At 49.2% G+C, this 21758-nt stretch overlaps 1 protein-coding gene across 2 annotated transcripts; it reads left to right on the plus strand.

Annotated features, from left to right (window-relative positions):
- The first annotated feature begins 845 nt into the window (after window positions 1-845).
- Window positions 846-13844, plus strand: ATF3 (activating transcription factor 3). Of its 2 annotated transcripts, none has more exons than XM_060090941.1 (4): window positions 846-1017; window positions 6964-7207; window positions 11079-11186; window positions 12393-13844. In XM_060090941.1, exons 2-4 carry the CDS (start codon window positions 6968-6970, stop codon window positions 12588-12590), a joined length of 546 nt encoding a protein of 181 aa, XP_059946924.1. In that variant the 5' UTR covers window positions 846-1017; window positions 6964-6967; the 3' UTR covers window positions 12591-13844. The 2 variants fall into 2 exon arrangements, with proteins under 2 accessions (XP_059946924.1, XP_059946923.1); XM_060090940.1 differs by lacking the exon at window positions 846-1017 and adding an exon at window positions 1169-1613.
- Window positions 13845-21758: the final 7914 nt, after the last annotated feature.

Raw genomic sequence — 21758 nt, forward strand, 5'->3', positions numbered from 1 at the left:
CCACTAGGCCTGGCCTCAGAGTCGGGTTCCCAACCTGCCGGGAGACGGTTCCGCATGTGCGCCCCTGTGGGGTGTGCCGGGGCTGAGGGCGTGGGCGCACAGTGCCCGCGGAGCTCTCCGCGCTTGGGTTAACTCACAGACTTCTCACGGTCCCCGCCACAGAGGTCACCCCCGGCGGGTAACGGTGTGGGTTCACCGTAGGGGTGCCTTTGAGCACTTCTCCCACACTGGGGAATAATCCTTCTGTTCCTATCCCGTCCCCTACTTGAGAAGGAGGCTTTTGACTGCGAAGGGAGTATTTTCACGAAGCGCCAGAATATGACCACGCATTTTAGAGAAAGGTCGATGCTCGCTTCCAGCCTCACCTAGTCTGGGCAGCGGCCAGGACCCGCCTCTCCAAACTCCCCCCTCCGCAACTTAGCGGAGGGAGAGATGCCAGCGCGGTGGAGTCATGCCGCTGGCTTGGGCACCATTGGCTCATGCCTGGAACACGCAGCGGCGAGTACGCACATCTGGCGGCCAGCCCGGACGGCTCCGGTCCTGATATGGAGAGAGAGGGCGGGCGGGTGCGTGTGTCCCGGCGTGCGAGGCCGGGAGAACGCTCCCCGGCCGGCTCCTCCCGGAGCTTGCATCACCGGTCCCTCTTTTTCCCTCCTCCTCTTTGGCCCCTCCTCCCCGCCCCCCACCCCACCCCGGCTTTCGCCCAGCCTAGTTCGGCTGGTTCTCGGAGGAAGCTATTAATAGCATTACGTCAGCCTGGGACTGGTAACCCGGAGAAGGGCGCGCCGCCAGCCCGAGGGCTATAAAAGGGGTGATGCAACGCGCTCCCAGCCACAGTCGCACGCAGCGAGGCGCGCACTGCACAGCGCTCTCTCCGCGCCGCCGCTCCAGCGGACCCGCCAGCCTGCGCGCCGGCTGTGCGCCCTCTGTGCTCGCCCGCCGGCCCCACAAACAGCCCGACCCCACCCCGACCCCGCCCGCCCTCCGGACCCTGGGCGCCCCGAGTGGAGCCAGGAGGTGAGCGTTGGAAGCCGAGTGAGCGCGGCAAGGGTGGCTCGCTTTCATTCTCTTTGCGCCCCTCTGGTAACCAGTCGCCGACCCCTGCGCCCACCCCCGACACTTGCCCCAGCCTCTGGTTTCGAAAGAACTCTGGCTGAACTTCTCCCAGCCACCACTGCTTCTCGGCGCTTTAGAAACTTTATCGCAAAGAACTTTCTCTTTTGACCTGGGGCGCGAAATGTTCCTGGCAACCGAGAGGTCGGGCTCCCGCTCCTCCACTGGCGTCGGAGCACAGCTCCTCTCCTCCCTCGCGTTTACTTACCCCCTGGGAGCGGTCGACGGGTGGTGGGTGCTCAGGGTGTCCGAGCCTATCGGGCTCGCCGACCAGCTCCATCCCTTGCTCGGTGCGCGGGCACTGCCACTTGCGAGCCCAGCCTTCCTCAGAGGCGCGGAGGCCGGGGCTCGCGGAAGGGCTGCCCCAGGGGCGGAACGGAATGAATGGGGAAGGAGCGGGCGAGCCGGGGTCGCGCGCGCGGCCGCTGGGGGTCGCCCTGCCCGCCCCGGAGCGCCGGGAGGCAGGACAGCGCCGGTAGCCCGGAGCGAAAGTTAGTTGGGTAAGTTTACAGAGGTGGTGCGCGCTCATGTGGCTGCCCTAGGGCAGAAGGCGGAGAGGCTCCCGGCACAGATGCCGAGTTTCTGGGCCGGAGACTTCCTGTCCCAAGTTTCTCACACGCTTTTCTCTAGGACCTGTGACTCAAGCTCTAGCTCTTCCTCTGGCGTTTCGCGGATTTCTCTGCTTTCCATCCGGGGAGACCCACCGTGGGGGGGGGGGGGGAAGCGAGAGTGCGAAGCCAGTTCAGATAATTGAGAGACCGGCTCTGTGGTCTAGGGGCCAGGACCCTGAGAGCTTACACTGCACTTGATGTCCTGGGCCTCACTCAATATCCCCAGCTGGGAAATGTGCTCATATAGACACTCCTGGCCCCTCTGCCTGTTTGCGGGCACGAGGTGGTGGTTGGACTGGACAACCATTACGGTCCTGTCTGGACGAATGTTTTCAGATTCTAAGGGGGTGTAATTGAAAGACAAGGGACCGATGAGGGGACTTGAGTGACTTGAATGAGGGGGCTTGGACGTCACTGGCCGGCCTCCGAGGTAGTGGGGGAAAAGGGACTTCTTTGTGGGGCATCTCTTCCCTTCCCCACGTTCTTTCCACTGGAATGGTTCTCCTTCTCTGCTCCCCCCACCCTCTTTTCATCTGATCGAATCACTTCCTTTCCTTCTAACCATTTTCTTTTTCCTAATTCCATTTCCAAATCGCACATGCTTTCTTACAAATAAAGGAGCTGCTAATCCCTTGATGGAGCCAGAAAAAAAAAATTAGGTGCTAGAAAATCTGGGTGCTCTCTTAATGCACCTGTTTCAGTGTGGGTGACGATCACATGCTTGGGGCCTCTGTCTCTTAACTTTAAATGAAGGAGAAATTGGTATGACTGTCCCCCTGTTTTGCATGTAGCATTTGTTGTAGAATAATGCTACTGCTTTGAGGATATCCTGGATGAAGACTGAGGTGGGGGTGGGTTTTGCAGTTATTATTGTCTGGGTGGTTTCAGAGGTAACACCGCAGGCAGCACCCGAGGCACACAGTGTGACTAATATACAGTACCCAGCACCTGTGGCAGCTATTGGAGCCTCCAGATCCTTCCTATCTTAACCCCACCATTCTCTCTCCCCATCTTGGTCTTTTCTCCCCATTGTCCCCTTTCTTCTACACTCCCTCCCTGTCTTAGTCCTATCAAAGGCTCCTCTGTGGTGGGTACAGGTTCCTAGGACTATTGACCCTTCATCTACCTGGCCAATGGCTCTGTTCTCCATTTGCCTCATTGGTTGATCCTCACGACGTTGAATCTCTGTTGGTGATGAAGCAAAATGAGCAGCAGGTGGATGGTCAACAGCTTGGCCTGGGCTGGGCCACTCGCCAGCTTTATGGTCTTGGGCAAGTCACTTTACCTTCCTGGACCCCATTTTACTCAATTACAAAATGAAGATCTGACCTAGACAACTCTAATATTGGGTGTTCTATCCCATTGGATAGAGCTCATGATTTCTTCCCTTTTCAAATGGGCTGGGCATGGGACAGGGTCAGTAGTTCCAAGTGTTACTCGGCTTGGGGAGGAGGAAGTACACAGCCAGGACACGACAGGAACCGGAAATGGTTTCACGTGTGAGGCCTGGTCATTTCTCTAGTACTTAAGACCAGTGGGGACAAGCTGGGGCCAGCAAATAGTGGGGTGGAATTGATCTGGTGCACCAAGAGCCCGGAGGTCAAAGTGCAAAAGAAGCTGCCTGTGACTGACCTGAATTTCTTGAGGGTTCCAGTTAATTCATGATTAATGGGGCTCAGCTTCATTGACAGCAACATTATGAGTCCCCCCTGAAATGGGGAAAGTGGAATCACAGTAATAATGGCTACCCAGGATGTGTGTAAATCCACCTTCACATATCTCATATGATCTTCCTGACAGCCCTGGGAGGGAACTGGGGCAGGCGGTATTGGTCTCATTTTACACATGAGGTGACTGAGGTCCAGAAAGCATGCCAGCGGGTGCTCAGCGTGTGAGTGGTAGTGATAGGCCTGCAAGCGTCATCTCTGTCCTGATGTCTAGCCTTACACCTACAACTGCAGTGTCTATATACCCACTTCCAGTGGGCTAGGAGAAAGACCAAGACAGGAAGTTAGTGAAAGAACTGGCTACCTACTATAAGATGTTTTATGAGCAGTGCTTAGTGGAAAGAAATGAAAATTAAAAGTGAAAATTCAAGGTAGTAGCAGCTACTAGGAAATAAAATCTGGGAGCTGAATTTCCAGTTAAAGAAATAGATGAGTAAAGTTTCACTTTCTTGAAAATGATGAAACTACCGATTATATGACACGATTTCTGATTAGAGATAATGAAGCAGAAGCAAAATGCAGGTTCTTTGTAGTAAGTCTGGACAATTTTAAGGTCAGTACAGAAAGTCAGCTCAGAAAATCCTCTAAAATTTTTTCTTCAAAGGGGGATGTTCAAGGGTCTCAACCTTCTGAAAAACTGAAGGTTTAACTTCATTTTTCTTGTAGGGGCACAGCCTGAGTGTAGGCTGATCACATTTTAAGAGAATGAGGCAGCACATAACTAGAAAGTATCTCAAGAAACTGAACTTCAGCTGAGTGCAGGAAAAACCCAAATCGTTACAGTTACAACTGCTTTACTTTCTGAAAGGCTTTTAAACATTTTTACAACCTGTTTCCATCCTCAAGTAAGCCCACCCAATGCTTTTCATAAAAACATTCCATACCACTGGCATTCTTCAGTTTCTTTCATCAGGACTGCTGACTTTACACTAAGAAGGGGGAAAAAATCCCACACAGCAGACCCCAAGCCCTGAAAGCTCATTAATAAACTTGGGAGGTGAAATGGAACTACGCTCAACTGTGGTGGAATTCAAACTGCCTGTGCAGAAGGGAGCCATGCAGCCCTTCAGACAAAGGCCAGCCCAGTGGTAGCTCTGAAATCCATCCCTGAACTACTGGGTTTTTAATAATGTTGGAAAGGGAGGGAAAACACAATTGCATGGGAGAATCTTAAGCCTCTGGCTTTGGAGAGCTGGTTTCTCAGAGTTTATGAGAAAAGTCTCCTCCCCACATCCTAAGATTACAGGATTCAACTGATAGAAGAATATCAGTTCTGACTCAGGACATTGGGCTTTGGGAAGAGAATCACATACATTTCCTGGGTTTCTCTGAATAGTCAACAATGGTGGTGTTCATTGGCCTGGAATTCTTGCCACCATCAGTGTATCTTGGATCTTAAGGGGGATGTAGAGGTCAGGGTTTTGTATTCAGAAGTGTTTGAGATCAAAGACAGTGACCAACCACCCACCCACCTGGACCCCACAGAGCATCTGTTGGAGAGCCAGTCCTGGGCTGGACAGATCTCTGGGAGGCCCAATAATAACATATTTCCTAGTTGCATTATATTTTCCAGGGCATATTCAGGTATTAGTTCTTCCATGCCTTGCACAACTCTGGGAAAATAGGGTGATTGTTTTTAGACTTCTTTTACAGAGGAGAGAGAAGGCTCTGGGAGGTAAGATGATGACGCATAAGGAAGTGAGCTTCAAATCTTGATGTTCTGACCCCAGACTGGGAATTCCTGGATAAAAGATTCAGTAACACATACTCCCTGAATGCAGGCAGCAGTCTGAGTGTGCACCCAGGCAGAGAAAGCTCAGGAATTCAATACAGAATTCACATTTTCCCCACGGCTCTTTGCTTAGTCTCCCCTCCATCACTTCAGTTCCAGGACCCTCACCCATCCCCATGCCTACTCCCAACCCTCAAGAAAAGTTTGCTCTGGCGTTTTGTTTGCTTTTACAATGTAGAATACTGTTCTATGTTCTGTAAATTTAGGGCATGAGTTCTGGGGTAAAACTTAATTCCAAATCCTCATGCTGCCTCGTACTAACTCTATGACTTTGGGCAAATTATTTAGCTTGTCTAAATTTTAGTTACTTCATCCGTAAAATGGGACTAGGACCTAACTGGGTTCTCATGAAGATTAAGTGAGATAAGGCACATAAGGTTTCTGGAATGAAGGAGGCACTTGTAAAATGTTAGCGACTTGCCAAAGGGCTTCTTGTCTGTCTGGATTTAGCTAATGACCTCAGGTCCCCAGATTGAGAGGGATGCTCCAAGGGGACCGCCTGCCCTGAGAATCCCCACACTCATCGCCCCTGGAGAACTGAAAGCAGGGATGAGGGGGGATGGCCACTGCTGGAGGGAGTATACAGCAGGAAGAGATTTATGGAAGGCTATTCCAAACTGGAACCATGGAACCATTACTATTTCTGCCCTTTCTTGCTTGCTTTTTTTTTTTTTGTCCCTTTGTCTTCCCTGGGCTGTAGAATGATAGGGGGTAGATGGGACCTCAGAGGCCATTTGATTTAACCGCCCCTTCCTCATTTCATGTATGCAGTTGGATAGTCTCCAGCAGTCAGCAGGCATTGGGAGAAGACGGTGCCAGGGGCTGGGTCAGGGTCTGGAAAGAGCAACAGCGGAGACTCCATCCCGGTGCTGTAGGAGCTCCCAGACATTTGTCACATAAAGGCTGAGACTCAGAGAGCTCGGGTCACACCACTCCTTAGTGCCAGAGCCAGTCCCAGGCCCCCTCTGAGCCCAGCCCAAGCCCTTCCAAACATCACAGGGCTGAACAGCACTCCCCAAAGGAGGTCCAAATTCTGAGCTCCTCACTTTTCTTTACTCTGAGGTCTTTTGCTTCACCAACCTTTACCTTAAGAAAGGGCTACTTTAGTCCCTTGTGACCTGAATTCCCACACCCCAGCCAAACTGGGGCGAAGAAATGCACCTGCTACAGTTACTGTCCTTATTCTCAATGACTTGGATCCAACTTCCCAAGGGGGAAGCTTCAGAGATATATTTGCTAAATTCAAAGGTCCCCCACTCCTTGCTTTTACTTCCACTCACTGATAGATTTAACTTGATTTCAGATACCTTCCAAGTTTTTTTTTTTTTTTTTTGAAAAGGAGACTGCAAATGGGGTTACATAATAGTCTCACTGATTTTTTTTTTTAACGCTCTTCCTCTTTCAGGACTGTTTGAGGCTACATTTGCATATATGCACACCAGCCAATACTAATAGCTCTTGTGAATTCAGAATAGCCTGAAACGTCACCCCTTATAAACTTCAACTAGGCATTTTATCCACATCACTGAGCTGTGTATTTTAAGAACCTGTTTTACTCAAGATGAGGATGGTGTGAAATGAAAACAAAGCAGAAGGCCGAGGGCTAATGGGACCTTCTTCTGAGAGTGGGGCTCAGGTATTGGAGGTCGCAAGTGCGGGGGGTCCTTGATCCCATGCCCCCAAATCCCTGAAGTAGTCTGGGTTTTGATGTGTCTTTCAGCAAAATGATGCTTCAACACCCAGGCCAGGTCTCTGCCTCGGAAGTCAGTGCCTCTGCCATCGTCCCCTGCCTGTCCCCTCCTGGGTCACTGGTGTTTGAGGATTTTGCTAACCTGACACCCTTTGTCAAGGAAGAGCTGAGGTTCGCCATCCAGAGCAAGCACCTCTGCCACCGGATGTCCTCGGCGCTGGAGTCAGTCACCGTCAGTGGCAGACCCCTCGAGATGTCAGTCACCAAAGCCGAGGTAGGTTCTCCCAGGGGTGCCCTTTCTTTCTGCACTTACTTATTGCACACCTACCATGCACCAGGCATGCTCTAGGCAGGGGGCTTTGGCCATGAATAAAACAAAATCACTGCCCTCACAGGGAGCTTACCTTCCACTGGGAGGAGACAGACAACACACAAGATAAGTAAATCCATAAAAGAGAGACAAGCAAAGGAGAAAAATAAAGCAGCAAAGGGGGACAGGGGAGTGGGGTAGGAGTGGGGTTACTGTTTTAAACCAGGAGTTCAGGGGAGGCTTCACTGATAGAATGGCCTTTGAGCAGAGACTCGAAGGAGGGGTGGATAAGGTCCATATGGGTATCTGGCAAAAGATCAAGAATAAGGGCACTGAGGGAGGGAGGTGCTGAGTGCACAGGACCAGTAGCAAAGGAGGGCCAAGTGGCTGGGGTCGCTTGTGGGGTGGGGAGTGAGGCAGGCGCTGAGCTTACGGGTGGAGGCCAGATCACACTGGGTGTTGTAGGCTATTGTAAAGACACGTTGTGTACTCAGAGTGAGGTGGGGAGCCCCTGGGAGGGTTTCTGAGCAGAGGAGCGACATGGTCTAACCTAATATTCCTAAATGATTACCCTGGCTGTCGAGTCGAGAATGGGCAGTACGAGCGAGGGCAGAAGCAGGGTACCGACACGAGAGGGTCTGCATCGGGATGAGGGCCTTGAGGTGCTGAGAAGTTGCCAGCTTTTGGATCTGTCTTGATGGTACAGCTGATTTCCCAGAGTCATACATCAGGTATGACTCCAAATAGGAGTCAATGGTGACTCCAAAATTTCTGGCCTGACCAGCAGTAAAGACGGAGAGCCTATTTGCTGCTGAGGTTGGGACTGCAGGACATTGGGCGGGACAAGAGCAGGCGTCCATCCTGTTCAATGCCCCAGTGGAGGTGGGAAGGAGGCAGTTGGATACGTGGGTCTGGAGCTGAGAGGAGAGTCGGGGCCAGAGATAGAGTTGGAAGCCATCAGCATATGGATGATATTGAAAGCCATGAGACAGTCTGGATGAGATCACCTTCTGTGTCCAGTTGTTCTGAAGAAGCAGAGAGTGTGGTGATTGTTTTCATCACTACGAGAACCCAGGTGGCCAGGCCGTGGAGCAAGGACCAGTCGGCCATGCTCACAGCCTCGGTACAGGTTCTGCTCCAAGTTCACTTCTGTCTCTGACGCTTGTGCTGTTCTCCACTCGGCAGCCTTTTATAAGACACCTGGAGTAACAGGCAGGGTGAGAAGTTTGGGAGGTGCTTGCTGGCAATGCTGTGGTGGTTCGAGGACTTCAGAGCTGAGGTCTCAGCTGTTTTGTCGGCCTCCCACTCATGGATGAAAGATGGGAGTGTTTCAAGCTCACTTAACTGGCATGATCACTGCCTTTAGGCAAGAGGTAGTGGACCTGGCCAGAAAATGACTGAGTTTTAAAGGAAGTTGGTTAGGAATCTTTATGATTCTATGAAAGGGGGTGTGTGTGTAAATAATGACTCCAGTATAGAACTGATCTAAGGGTTAAATGAGATGGCATTTGTTAAGGGTCTAGCAGAGGGCCTGGCTGAGTGTTAGCATTCAGTGAATGGTAGGCAGGACTACTATATGATGCTATATCCTTAAGGCAGCATTAGGGGCATTGGCTGTACCCCAGTTAACCTCAGGGCAAGTCACTGGTGCCCAGTCCAATACTGGAAAGTGCAGGGTGGGAACACGGGACACTCAAGGAAAAAATTAAAAAAAATTTTTTAATTAAATCTTGAAATTACAGGATGCAGTGGAAGTAGTGGTGCCATGGAAGGAAGGAAAGCATTTTGGAGGGATATTTGGAGGGTTCTCCAGAGCAAGAAGCAGGCAGCCAGCTTCATGGAAGCAGTCTTAAAGTCATCCAACTCATGTAGTGTGATTTTTTGTTCATCAAGTGACCTTCTGATCTTAGGTCAGTTTAACAAGTAGATTTTTCTACTGGGAAGAGAATGCACCAAATGACCTAGCTGAATTCTGGTCTCCTTGGTGGCTGTAATTCTCAACTTAAGGCACTGAGCCTGTGAAGCCCACGGGCATCCTGTGTATCTGGGCAGCGTGAGCCTCCTCCCCAGATCCCAGGCACCTCTGGGAATGCAGCATGGTGGAATGAGGCAGCTGTAGCCAAGAGAGGACACAGGACCGGGAGCCACAGGCCTGGGTTTTACATCCAGTGTTGTAGCCTACTGGTCTGCTGACCATGAGCTGGTGATCCCTGGGCCTCCCTTGGCACATTACTTTTGGCCACTCTGTGCCTCATTTGCAAATCAATAAAGTGAGGGATTGATCTAAATGGCCTTTAGAAAGGCTTTTCCAGCGACAGTTTGTGACTCTGAGATTTGCTCTACTTTCAAGTACTTCCTTTTATGAGAATACTTTGAATCCTCCCCCCTATCCAAAAATATCTGTAGAGTTAGTTGCAAAGGAAATTCTAGACTTGCTGAATTCTTAATGAAGACATTGATGATGAGGTTAATGATGATAATAACTAAAGCTTCCATAGCACCTAAACCCTGTGCAGAGGGTTTTACATATATTAACTAATTTGACCCTCATCACAACCCTATTGGGTAGGTAAGATTATTGATCCCATTTTGCAAATGAGGAAACTGAGGCTCAAAAGAGCATAGTAACTTGCACAAGGTCTCACAGCTAATAGGCAGTGAAGGTGAGATTCAAAGGTAGTTTAGTCTAAACCCAATGTCTGCCTATGTGGTTCTGGGATCCAAGACATAAAAGGTAGAAATGCCTCTCATCGTATTTCCCCCTTGGGCTTTGTTTCCCTACGTTGTAAAGCCTCCATCTCAGCCCAACCTTAAGTCAGTGTCATCTAATCCAAAGTCACAGGTGAGGTGATCGTGGCGTCCCAGGATCTCTTTGATTTGCGGTGAGGCTCCCATGGTCTTTCCTGCTGTCTGGAGCAGTGACAAGTGACATGACAAAGTTCTGACATTAGTGGCCTAAACCATCACCCATTCTGCTCACTGTGAGTGCTTCACTCCCGCTGGACTCTGGTCTCTGAGCCAAGTCCAGCAGCCGGACTTTGCTGGTTCCCCATCAGTCCTTAGGCAAAGTCAGGATCAGAGTGAACTTCACAAAGGACCAGATGGTAAAGCAGGACAGGGTTTTGTTCTCTGAGGATTGCAGGGCTGGCTCAGGGTGAGGCACAGAGGAAGAGATCAATATCAACTTGTTGGATGAATCAATGGATGGTTCTAGTTCTACACCCACAGGTGGCACCAAGCCATGGGCTGATAACGCCACTTTGGTTGGGGAATAGGCTTGGGTTCCTCTTCTCCAGGAGCTGCACGGGCTTCTCCTGAATTTAGGAAGGAGGTTCTATGATGATGTCAAGTGAAGACAGAGATGAATCGAAGAAGAGGCAGAGGGAATGGGTGGCAAGGTGATATTCCTGAGGTCATTCCTGGTTCTAGGGGAAAGGACATATTTACTGAACAAAATCTGTTTCTTGCTCTAGTTGATAACCAATAGTTATCACTTTGAATATCAAACTCCTATTTTAAAATCCAAATGCTTTTTAAAAGTAAAATCAATTTTATTTACTAATATTGCCAATATAATTTTAACTGTTCTTTGATTTTTCATTATTCATTCTTGAGTGTGTGTGTGTGTGTGTGTGTGTGTGTGTGTGTGTGTGTGTGTGTGTGTGTGTGTGTGTGTGTGTGTAGAGGTTGCATGCAAAAGTCTAGGGCTTTACTTCTCCCAAATTCTTTAGGGCTGCCCCAGTTTGTCAGTTTTAGCTGGAAATAAAAGGCAGTGTATTTGAGGTGGATTGAATTTCTAACCTCCCATTAAGCTTGTGCCTCTTGAATTTTACAGGTAGCCCCTGAAGAAGATGAAAGGAAAAAGAGGCGACGGGAAAGAAATAAGATTGCAGCTGCCAAGTGCCGAAACAAGAAGAAGGAGAAGACAGAGTGCCTGCAGAAAGTGAGTGCCTGTGTGCCTCGCTCCCTCCTCTTGTTCACACCTGTTCCCAGCCAACCTCACGTCACGTGAGGAAGGGGAGTTTGAAAGCCCCCACCCAGAAGTGCTTTCCCAGGAAGGGCATTGTAGCTGGTAGCAGAAATGCCAGTTTCAGAACGATGAAGTAGCAAAGCTGTTAGCACAATGAATGTGACTCTGGATGTGTAAGAAGCAGGTGTGTGAATTAAAAACCACAAGATCATCTGGTGCCCATATTCCCCCTCGGCCGGTCCATACACGTCCAGAAGCCTCCAGATACAGGATACGTCAGTCCAGTGAAAGAGGCTTCACTCGCCCATTTTCCTCAGAAAAGGAAGCTGCCACCTCTCATTTGGCTCACTGTGAAAAGCCTTTAATTAATCTCTTCAAACAAGCTATTTCCTTAATCTACAGGCAGAGGTTACACTTTCTGTGCATTCCTCTCTTGTTCTTAACTCTGCAGCCCTTCTCTTTGGTGCATCCAATAGTCTGTGCTCCCAGCTGCATTCAGCCGGCTCCCCTTCCAGAAGGGAGAAGCACCAGTGGCAATGGCATCTGCGGGCAGCTGGAGCAGGCCGTGATGCAGTCTTTCCAGTGGCTGTGTCCCCTCTCCCAAGTGTAGACAGGCCAGGGCAGAGTCTTCACCCAGGTTTCACAGGTCCCCAAGGGTTCTGTCAATTGCTTCAGGGGGTCAGTGAAAATTAAGACATTTTGTTTATTGCTATACATTCTTTCTGGGGAGATGAGCTTCCCAGTGAAATCAGTGACTCACAGAAGACTAAGCACCATGAGTCTGGATTGCCTTCCAGTCCCCAAGGCCCTTTTGGGTCCAGAAGACCTGCCCATGGGCTGTTGTACTTGTGCAAAGGAGACCTTTTTGCCATTGCTTCTATTGCTGTTTCATTACTATTAGGGTCACAACCTGCCTCAACCTTGAGTGGAAACTCAAGGCATCTCTGAAGGAGCCTCCAAGTTCAAAGGCTTCTCCAGGCTCTGGATTCTCCCAAACCTAATGCTGCTGTCCCAGCTTTGTGGGGCACTGTAGCAGGGAGCCAGCGGCCATTCCCAGCTTGATGAGCCCCGACGTGTCCCAGCTGTTACCCCTTGCCACCCAGGGGCCACCAGCAGGCCACCCCGTTCCTCACTGGCCCGTGGCTTCCCTTCCTAATCCCTCTGCTCCTTGTCCCCCAGGAGTCAGAGAAGCTGGAGAGTGTGAATGCCGAACTGAAGGCCCAAATTGAGGAGCTCAAGAATGAGAAGCAGCATTTGATATACATGCTCAACCTGCACCGGCCTACATGCATTGTCCGGGCTCAGAATGGGAGGACTCCAGAAGATGAGAGAAACCTTTTTATCCAACAGATAAAAGAGGGAACATTGCAGAGCTAAGCAGCCGTGGTATGGGGCAACTGCGGAGTCCTCATCGAATCCTCCTTTTACATCTGAAACCCTGAAGCCATTGGAGATCTGACTTCCTGTGCACCTCTTGAATCCCAGCAGCAAAGAACCATCAAGGCGGGAGGGCCCTCGGTGACTCAGCCGGACCTTTCCACTCTACCCCCGAGTGGACTCTGGACCAGGGCAACAAGGGCATCTTTTTCTTCAACTCCAGAATTTAGGCCTTAACATCTTGGCCTTCCTTGGATTCTCCAGGTGGCCCCTGGTTAGGGTCCTGCCTGTCTTTCATCTGGATTCTGCAAAAACTAGGCCTCCCACCATTAGGATTCATGCAGAAGAAGCATCTGTACCTTGGGTGGGTGGGGTGGGGCCACCTCCTCTGCTGCCGCTGCCACTGTCACTTGTAGGGGACGTGGAGTGAGAATGGCATTTTGTGAAGCTGTGCGATGGCTAGGGTTGTGCTTTCTAGCAAATATGCTGTTCTGTACAGGAATTACCGTGTGCAAGGCGTTCGTTTCAAAACTAGGCGTTGTGCTCTTCTGATGTTTGCGCCACACAACACCACTGTGACTTTCTCATGACTTTCCTCAGATCTGGTTTCTGAGAATTTGGGGGTGGCTATCATATCAGCACGTGCAGTGTCCTGCAAAGTATTCAGGTGGCCAGAAGAGCTTGTCAGCTCCAGGAGAACAGAATTGTGCCAGCCTGGACTGACTGCAGTTTTGTGCCAACAGAAAAGGCCTCTTCCCCTTGGCACCCAAGCATTAACGCAGGTCCTCTGTTGCAACTCAGTTATAATGTCACAGGAAGAAAGCAGAAACAGAGCCCAGCTTCCAAAGGGTTAGCATTCTCTGCTCAGTGACTTAGGTCAGGAATTTTTTCTAGGCCGGAAGAGCCAAAGAATATTCCATTTTCCTTTTCTTGCGGTTGAAAACCACAATCAGTGGAGACGCATTTGAAGCCAGGTGATGCCTAGGCTTTAGCATTATTAGATGTTAATGGCATTGTTTCTGTCATGCAGATGTTTGTAGAAATCGGGCCCAGAGCATTTATAGCTGTGAGACAGTCACTCACACTGGCCACGAGGACTCTGGCTACTGTCAGTTTAAATTCTGACGTTTCTGTGAAATCCTCAGAGTGTTTAATCCTACTCAGTAGTATCATTACAATTTTCTGTAAAAGAAGATATTACTTATTTATCCTAGTATTCCTAAACTGTCAATATAATAAATATTGGAACCAAGACATGGTGAACTTAAGTTTGTGCTGGTTTGTGTTCTTTTAAATTGGTTGTTTGTTGAGATCTAACCATTTCCCTCCCCTCTCCTTTGGAGATGGTGCTGTAGGGGGTGGTCTCGAGCTTTAAAATATTCTGCAGGTGTTGTTCTTTGTTCTCTGGGGTGCCACTAGGTGGGATTTTTGACTTCCAATCCTGTTCCTCAGTCTCTGGTTTCTGATGCTCAATTTCTCATTGACAAACCCTAGGACACAACAGCAAGCATATCCTTTAGATTGTTTGATATTAAGATAGGATTTTGGGGGCTTCCCTGGTGGTGCAGTGGTTAAGAATCCGCCTGCCAACGTAGGGGACACAGGTTCGAGCCCTGGTCCGGGAAGATCCCACATGCCATGGAGCAACTAAGCCCGTGCGCCACAACTACTGAGCCAGTGTGCCACAACTACTGAAGCCTGTGTGCCTAGAGCCCATGCTCCGCAACAAGAGAAGCCAGTGCAAGGAGAAGCCTGCGCACCACAACGAAGGGTAGCCCCCGCTCGCCGCAACTAGAGAAAGCCTGTGCAGAGCAACAAAGACCCAACACAGCCAAAAATAAAATAAAATAAATTTATTAAAAAAGATAGAATTTTGATATAAAATCGGAATACCTCAACTACCAGTTTCTCTGAATATACAAAAGCCTAAAATGTACACCTGTTGCTCAACTTGAACCTTACAATCTGTCACAGAACTCCTCATGTTCACTTGAATTACATCTCTTATAAGGTCCAAGTTTGTGTCTCATTGTTGCAAATAGGTATTTCAAATTTGGAAAAGAATGGCAGTGAGGATGGGGAGGAAGAGAGAGTATAACTTTAGACAGCATAGGTGTGATAATTCAAAGAAAACAGTCCACCTAATTTTCTGGAATCTCCAGAGCATATGATTCCTTAGGTCTGGAAGAGAACCAGGGTCCCTTGCTCTTTCCCTGTGCACATAAGTAACACTCACAGGCTGGGAATAAAAACTGGCTACCCTGCCACCAATGCCATTTTTCAGAGAGATCCTCGCTTCCTTGAATGTTCATGCACATGAAGCATGCCTGCTCCTTTGAACTCACGTATAGTTCCTTTAAACTATCACCTGTGACACAGGCATCCTAATTTTGCTGCTTTAACTACATATCAGGGGCAGTTCCTAACCTGCACAGAGCATCTGGGGGAAGTACCGTTTACCACTTCTTTCAGGAGATAATCTATTTTCCTTGTCTTGGTGGAGGGGGATGAATTTCCTTGCATTTACCTTCTGGATGAGCCACCAATCAGCCGTTGTGAAACTTAAGACAGTTTTAAAGCTGCCAATGGACAACAACGAATTAGAGAGGAAGGAAGGGGGAAGTGGCAATGGCAAGAAAAATTGATCTGAGAAATGCATGTAAATCATCAGTGGAACTGTGAGTTCTCTTAACAAATGCATTAAAAATAGTTTTGTTTTCTGTAACCAAGTTTATGTTTCCATACTTTAAAAAGAAAGGATTAATAAGTATTTACCATCAATTTGCTTAGTTCATCTAGTTTCACGTTCGACAGAGAGGGAAACTGGGGCTCTGAAAGAATAAACTTGGATGGGATCTGCCAGAGTCAGACACCTGGTTTGACAAGGTCTTTTCCTTGGGCCACCACCTGCTGGGGTTGTGATGTCACAGTGGCAGGGCATGGACAGCCCACACTCCCTCCTGTCTCCCACCCTCATCCTGTCCCCTGGCCTTTCCCTGAGATCTGGCCTGACGCCTACTTCAGAATAAAGAGCTGTAAAGGGTTCTGGCCCAGGACAGGGGTTCTGGAGTTGAAACTTCCACTTTCTGCCAGGAGCTAAAATGCTATTTCCATCTTTATCTGAATTTCTCCCATGGGCTTTGAAGAAACCCTGAAACCCAAACCCATACCAAGCTTTTCCTCTCTTCCGCATCCCATATTCTTTGGTTGTGTTCAAGCAGTTTCTCCGTGGAGTAAAGTGTTTTCATGGATTTGCCTGAGAAAAAACCTCAGAGGAGGCCAGGTTTGTCCAATGAGGATCCTTCTGAGTTCTCATGGTGGCTCTAACCACAGAAGCTTCTCTATTTGTCTTACTGAAAACTGCTGTCAAGAAGGAATTCACAGTGGCTGCTGCAGCTTCCCTGTGGTGGTGTTGAACAGGTCCACCCAGGTGCTGCTCCGGGCCGTGTGATACGGGAGCAGAGAGTCCCCACTCATGGCTGTCTTTGATCACGACAGGCAGCGCGGTTAAGGCGGGTCCCTGGCTCTTCTCTCCCTTGGCCTCACTTGCAGAAAAGGGAGCTGCGATACTCCTGCGTCACACAGGCGGCCCTACGGCAGGTCTTCCAAGCCTCACAGTGGATTCTGCCACAGTCTGAGACCCAGTGTCCAGGCAAGGGCAGCCCCACCTCACACACATGCTCAGCGCCAACAGCACTGCTCCATCTGGCTTCCACTCCTTTCTGGCTTTGCCCCCCAGGGCCATGGCACAAAGTCAGACTATGGTCTGGGAAGCTCTCCTTCACTATCCCCCTATTCTTTTTATAAACGCTTATTCCCCCTGAAGGTCTGTAAACAAAGCAAGAACAGGACCCAAGGCTCCTCGGGCTATTCAGTGGACAGAAATAAGGGTGGCAGTATGAGCTAGCAATCAGAACTCCAAGCACCTCATCTAGGCTGAGCCGAACCCTGCCCAGGTATATACCCTGGAGAAACACACATGTTCTAAGAAACAACTCTGAGAATGTTTATAGCAAAAATAACTTAACAGCAAAACATGGGAAACAGCCCAAATTTCCATCAGCACAATTAATACAGCAGGATAAGAAGAGAGTGGAATATTCAATAGTGAAAAATAAATGAGATACACACATTAGCATAGATCAACTTCTCATCATTTTTAAAAACATCAAAAGAATGGGATACAGTTCCACTCACAGAACCATTGTGAAACAAGCTCAAACAATGGATTGCATAGGGTACATGTTTAAAAAAAACAGTAGCTAAAAATGAGGGAAGAGTAAACACAAAACTGAAGACAGTTTTCTGTAGGGTGGAAAGGCTAGATCAAGGAGGTTGACACAAGGCTGTTAGTGCTGCTGGGAATTGTTCTGTCTCTTAAGCAAGATGGTAGGTACACAGGTGTTGTAGTTTTCACATTTTACTAACTCCGAAATCAGGATGGTCCAACAATCACCGTGGCAGTTGTGATGAAGTTATTGCCAATGCCTTTCTCTTTTTCTCACTTTTATTTATGCACAAAAGTGATGTCAGAAAAGCTTGGCATCTTTAAATTACATTTATTTAAGGTAAAGTACAAGAACACTTGTTTGGTTATTAGGAAAAGAAGGAACGATATGCCTATTTTACAGATGAGAACACTGAGGCTCAGAGAAGGTAACCTGCTCCAGTCGCACAATGGGATCTTTGCAGAACAGTGATCCACCAGCCCACTTCTTTATGCAAAGCCCTGTCTGTAGTATGCGAAGGAAGCAAGCAAACAAGCCTGAGATAGGACCAGCACAAGAACCCAAGGCACCACCATTCTTACCATCATGTTCCAAAACTACAGAGATGAGCATCAATTTTACTAGATTGAGGGGAGGGAGGGGTGGGGGCTGGGAGCCGGTTTTCCAACTTCAGTGAGCTCACAGCTCTTAGCTGGCCTTATCTCGAGAGCATCCAGTCCACCCTTGAGCTGTGTCTGGCTCCCAGGCTTCTACCTCTAGCCTCTGGCATGACCCGGGCTGCAGCCAGAAACAGGCTCCCACCTGGAATTCCAGCGTTCACTCCTGGAACGTCCAGCATCCAGTCCTCCTCCAGCCACAAATTCAACTTTTGAATGCCCTGCTCAGAAGGGTTTCTCCACACCAAATCTGCAGGAACTTTTTTCTTCTTGGGGCTCCAAAACCAAATCCTTAAACCTCACACAAGGGAGATTACTTGTTAGGTCAGAGGATCCTTGTTGATTGGACCTCCAGTTTGTGACTTCCACAGACCTCATCACGGGAGGGTAGGGAGAGGTCTCTTCTGTTGGTGGACGGAATGGTGGGCACTTGGTGGGGAGCACTGATGAGAAAGGGAGCCAGCCCAAGACCTACACATATGCACCGTTTCCCCTGGCCAAACAAGGTTCCTGACCCCAGAAGTAACCCAGAGCTTCCGAGAAGACTAGGAGCTGCAGGGAGACACAATTAATGCTTTACTCTCCACCAGCTTTTCCTTGGACCCAAGGTGGAGAAATTACAAAAGGATCACATCACATTCCTTTGATCTTATGATTTCCCCACAGGCAAGTGCAGGTAAACACTAGTCTGAAGGAAGAAAATGCATTAAAAATACATGCATAGGGACTTCTGTGGTGGCACAGTGGTTAAGAATCCGCCTGCCAATGCACGGGACACGGGTTCCAGCCCTGGTCCAGGAAGATCCCACATGCCACGGAGTAACTAAGCCCGTGTGCCACAACTACTGAGCCTGTGCGCCACAACTACTGAAGCCCGTACGCCTAGAGCCCGTGCTCCACAAGCCACCAAACAAGAGAAGCCTGTGCACCGCAACAAAGAGTAGCCCTCGCTCGCCGCAACTACAGAAAGCCACGTGCAGCAACCAAGACCCAATATAGCCAAAAATAAATTTATTAAAAAAAATCAAACAAACATGTGCATTGCCCTTAGCTGTTTATAAAGTTCTTGAATGTGTGTGCCCCCTTCCGATTCTCACGTCTTTCCATTTTGCAGATAAGCAAACGGAAGTTCAGAGCATTTAAAGGACTTGCTCAAGGTGGGAGGTGATGTTGCAGAGAGGGAGCTACCTCAGTGCAACAACTTTCAGACAGTGTGCCACCCCGGTCCCGCACAGAGGTACACAGATGGTGGAGGAGACAGGACACCACGAGTAATGATCACAACTCTGAGTGACAAATACAATGAGAGACGTGTGCTTGGGGACTGGATCTATTCAGAGGAGGGCTTCTGGGGCATGGGAAGGAGTTATGGGTTAGGGAAGGCTTCACAGGGAAATTGGCACTTTTAAGGATGAATAGGGCTCAGCCAGGTGATGAAGTATGAGGAGCAAGGGTAAAGGTGGGTGAGGGGTGGGATATCATCAGGCCACAGGAAAGAGTGTGTGCAAAGTACAAAGGCTTGAAACACCACGGTGTGTTGAGCAACTACAAGTTATTTCAGTACTACTGGTTGGAGGGCAAGAGAGGAGGGACGTGAGGCTGGAGAATCAGGCAGCTGGGTCTTGGGGAGCCTGGGGTACTATTTGAGTGTCTGGGACTTGGGGAACCACTGAAGGCCAGCATCTGATGGGAGTAAGATCTCTCTGGCTCCAGGCTGGAGAGTTGATGGGCAGGGGACTGTCTGGAGACACGGGGTCCCCCAGGAAGCCACTGCATTAATCCTGGCAGAGTCGGGGAGCCCCGAACCTGGGTGGCACTGGGGAGACAAAAGGGGGCGGAGTCGGGAGGTGTTGAAGAGATGGAACAGGACAATTTTCCAGCCCACATCCTGAAAGACGGGGAGCTCATAGTGTAGGTCTGGCCCTTATCTAAAGGAAGTGGAACTGACAAAAGTGGAGGTGACTTGCCCCTGTGGCAGCTGTTGGTCAGTAGTAGAGTGGGTGGCCAGAAGAGAGGCTCACGGGAAAGCAAGGAGTAATGTGTTAAGAGAGAAAACAACAGCTGCTAGACAGCTAAGGGTAAAACACCAGGATAAGGCAGCCAAGGCGGGCAGTGTGGCTTCAGCACTTGGAGAGGGGCAGAACCCCTGAGCAGTTCCTTGTCTATCCGGGCAGTACTTCCCACAGCGCCCTCCTCCCCTGGGCAAAGGGTCGCTCCAGAGAGCCCCTTGTGGCCACATGCTGGTACTGCAGGTTGGCGCTTGAACGAGGGGAGTCGGCACTGAAGCTGAGTCACCGTGACCCTTTCCCTGTGTCACACCACAATTAGTCTAATGCCAACCCCAAAGGTGTGAGCTAGGGGAGGTGAGGGGGTCTGGGCAATGAGGATGTGTCTCATCCAGGCGGCATGGCTCCAGGCCCCTGGCCGTGGAGTGGCAGAGTTTGAAATGGCTGAAAGGTCCCTGAGAGGCTGGGGATCCGGACCCAAGGGGACAATGAGTGACCCCCAAGAACAGGGGTGGAGTTAGTGCCAGGGTCCCTCTGCAGCATGGAAGTCCTTTGAGAAATAACTGTTGAGCACCTACTGTGGGCAAGATAGGAAATCAGGGACCATGAGGATGTTCACACACACACACACACACACACACACACACGCTTGTAACACAAATCACAGTGTGGTAGTGGCCTCAGTGTATAGAAAGAGGCTGCACAGAGAAGTGGAGGGCTTAGCACAGGGATGGCAGGCTGAGTGCTCTGGCAGAGGGAATGGTGTGATGGAGAGAGAGAAGGGCTTGGGAGATGTTCACAGATGACAGACAAGTGCAGTGTGCCTAGGGTGTAATGTGCTCTGGAGACAGAGTGGGGTGTTCGGTGGGAAATGAGGCGAGAAATAGAAGTAAGGCCACAGCATAGAGGAGGGACCCAGAATGCTGCACAACTCCCCTGAACCCCATGATCTTCATTACTGCAAATGGGACCTGTACCCCAGCGTGAGGCATGTGCAGAGTTGGTTTCTCCAGGAGCAGAAGGCCAAGGGAAGCCTAGACTCTCCCCCTTTGCCAGTTCGGAGAACGTGAAACGGATAATGGAGGCCCATGGCTTCCCACACTCTCTCTAAGAGGACATTATCCCACAGGTGTGCTGAGGTTGATACCCCTCATCCTGGGAGCACCTGGAGGACCAGGCCACTTGGCTTTGGCTGCCAGGAGCCCCATCTGGTACCCCAGTGTGTGCCATTCCAACGTTGTCATTTTCTGCACATGCCACGGCCTGTTAAAGGTTGGGAAACATCTTTCTGGATATGCACATGCATGTACATGATACACTTTGCAGGTGAACTGTGAGTGCAGCAGCAAGGAGCTGCTGAGAAGTATCTTCCCTGGAGAGCTAGCCTGCTCCCCACAGCTTCAGCTGATGCTCACGTCACCCCTCTTTTCTTTTCCCTCTGACACTTTCACAGTCCCAGGACCCTGCCATAATGCAATATACACTGGTTCAAGGGAAAAACAAGAACAAATATATTGCTTTTCATAAAACTAAATTAGTTTTTGAAAGATCTATCCTTGGCTTTGAGATCATGTCCTGCCTCCTTGTTTCTTAACATTTTATTCTGAAGTGCAGTTGACCCTTAAACAACACGAGGTTGAACTGCTCGTGTCCAGTAAAACTTGAATTTTTGTTTTACTAAATACATACTACAGTACTACACAACCTATGGTTGGTTGCACCCGCAGATGTGGAACTGCGGATTCAGAGGGTCAACTGTAAAGTTATATACAGATTTTCACCTGGGGGCGGGGAGGTTCCCAACCCCTAGGTTGTTCAATGGTCATTTTATAACATTCATGCAGGAAAGTGTGCCATCGTAATCATACCACTCGATGACATTTCACAAGATAAGCAACCCCACGAAACTACCACCTGGCAAAGAATCAGAGCATCGCTGCACCTCTGGAAGTGCCCCCTTGCAGTCACTCAAAGGTAACCACTACCCTAGCTTCCAACACCACAGATGAATGGTGTTGGCTTTTCAACTTTACATAGTGGAATCACATAGTATGTACTCTTTGACTCTGGTTTCTTTCCCTTAACATTATATTTATGAGGTTTGTGCATGACTTTCCTGGCGATCGTCCATTTATTTTCATGGCTATACAGTATTCCACTGTGTGATGATACTACAACTTATCCTGTTATTGATTTAAGTTATTATCAGTTTTGCGCTATTAAAAATAGTGCTATTATGAACAGTTATATACAGATCTGTTGGTAAAAATATACATA

Source organism: Mesoplodon densirostris, chromosome 2 (genome assembly GCF_025265405.1).
Source record: "Mesoplodon densirostris isolate mMesDen1 chromosome 2, mMesDen1 primary haplotype, whole genome shotgun sequence".
Classification (NCBI taxonomy): domain Eukaryota; kingdom Metazoa; phylum Chordata; class Mammalia; order Artiodactyla; family Ziphiidae; genus Mesoplodon; species Mesoplodon densirostris.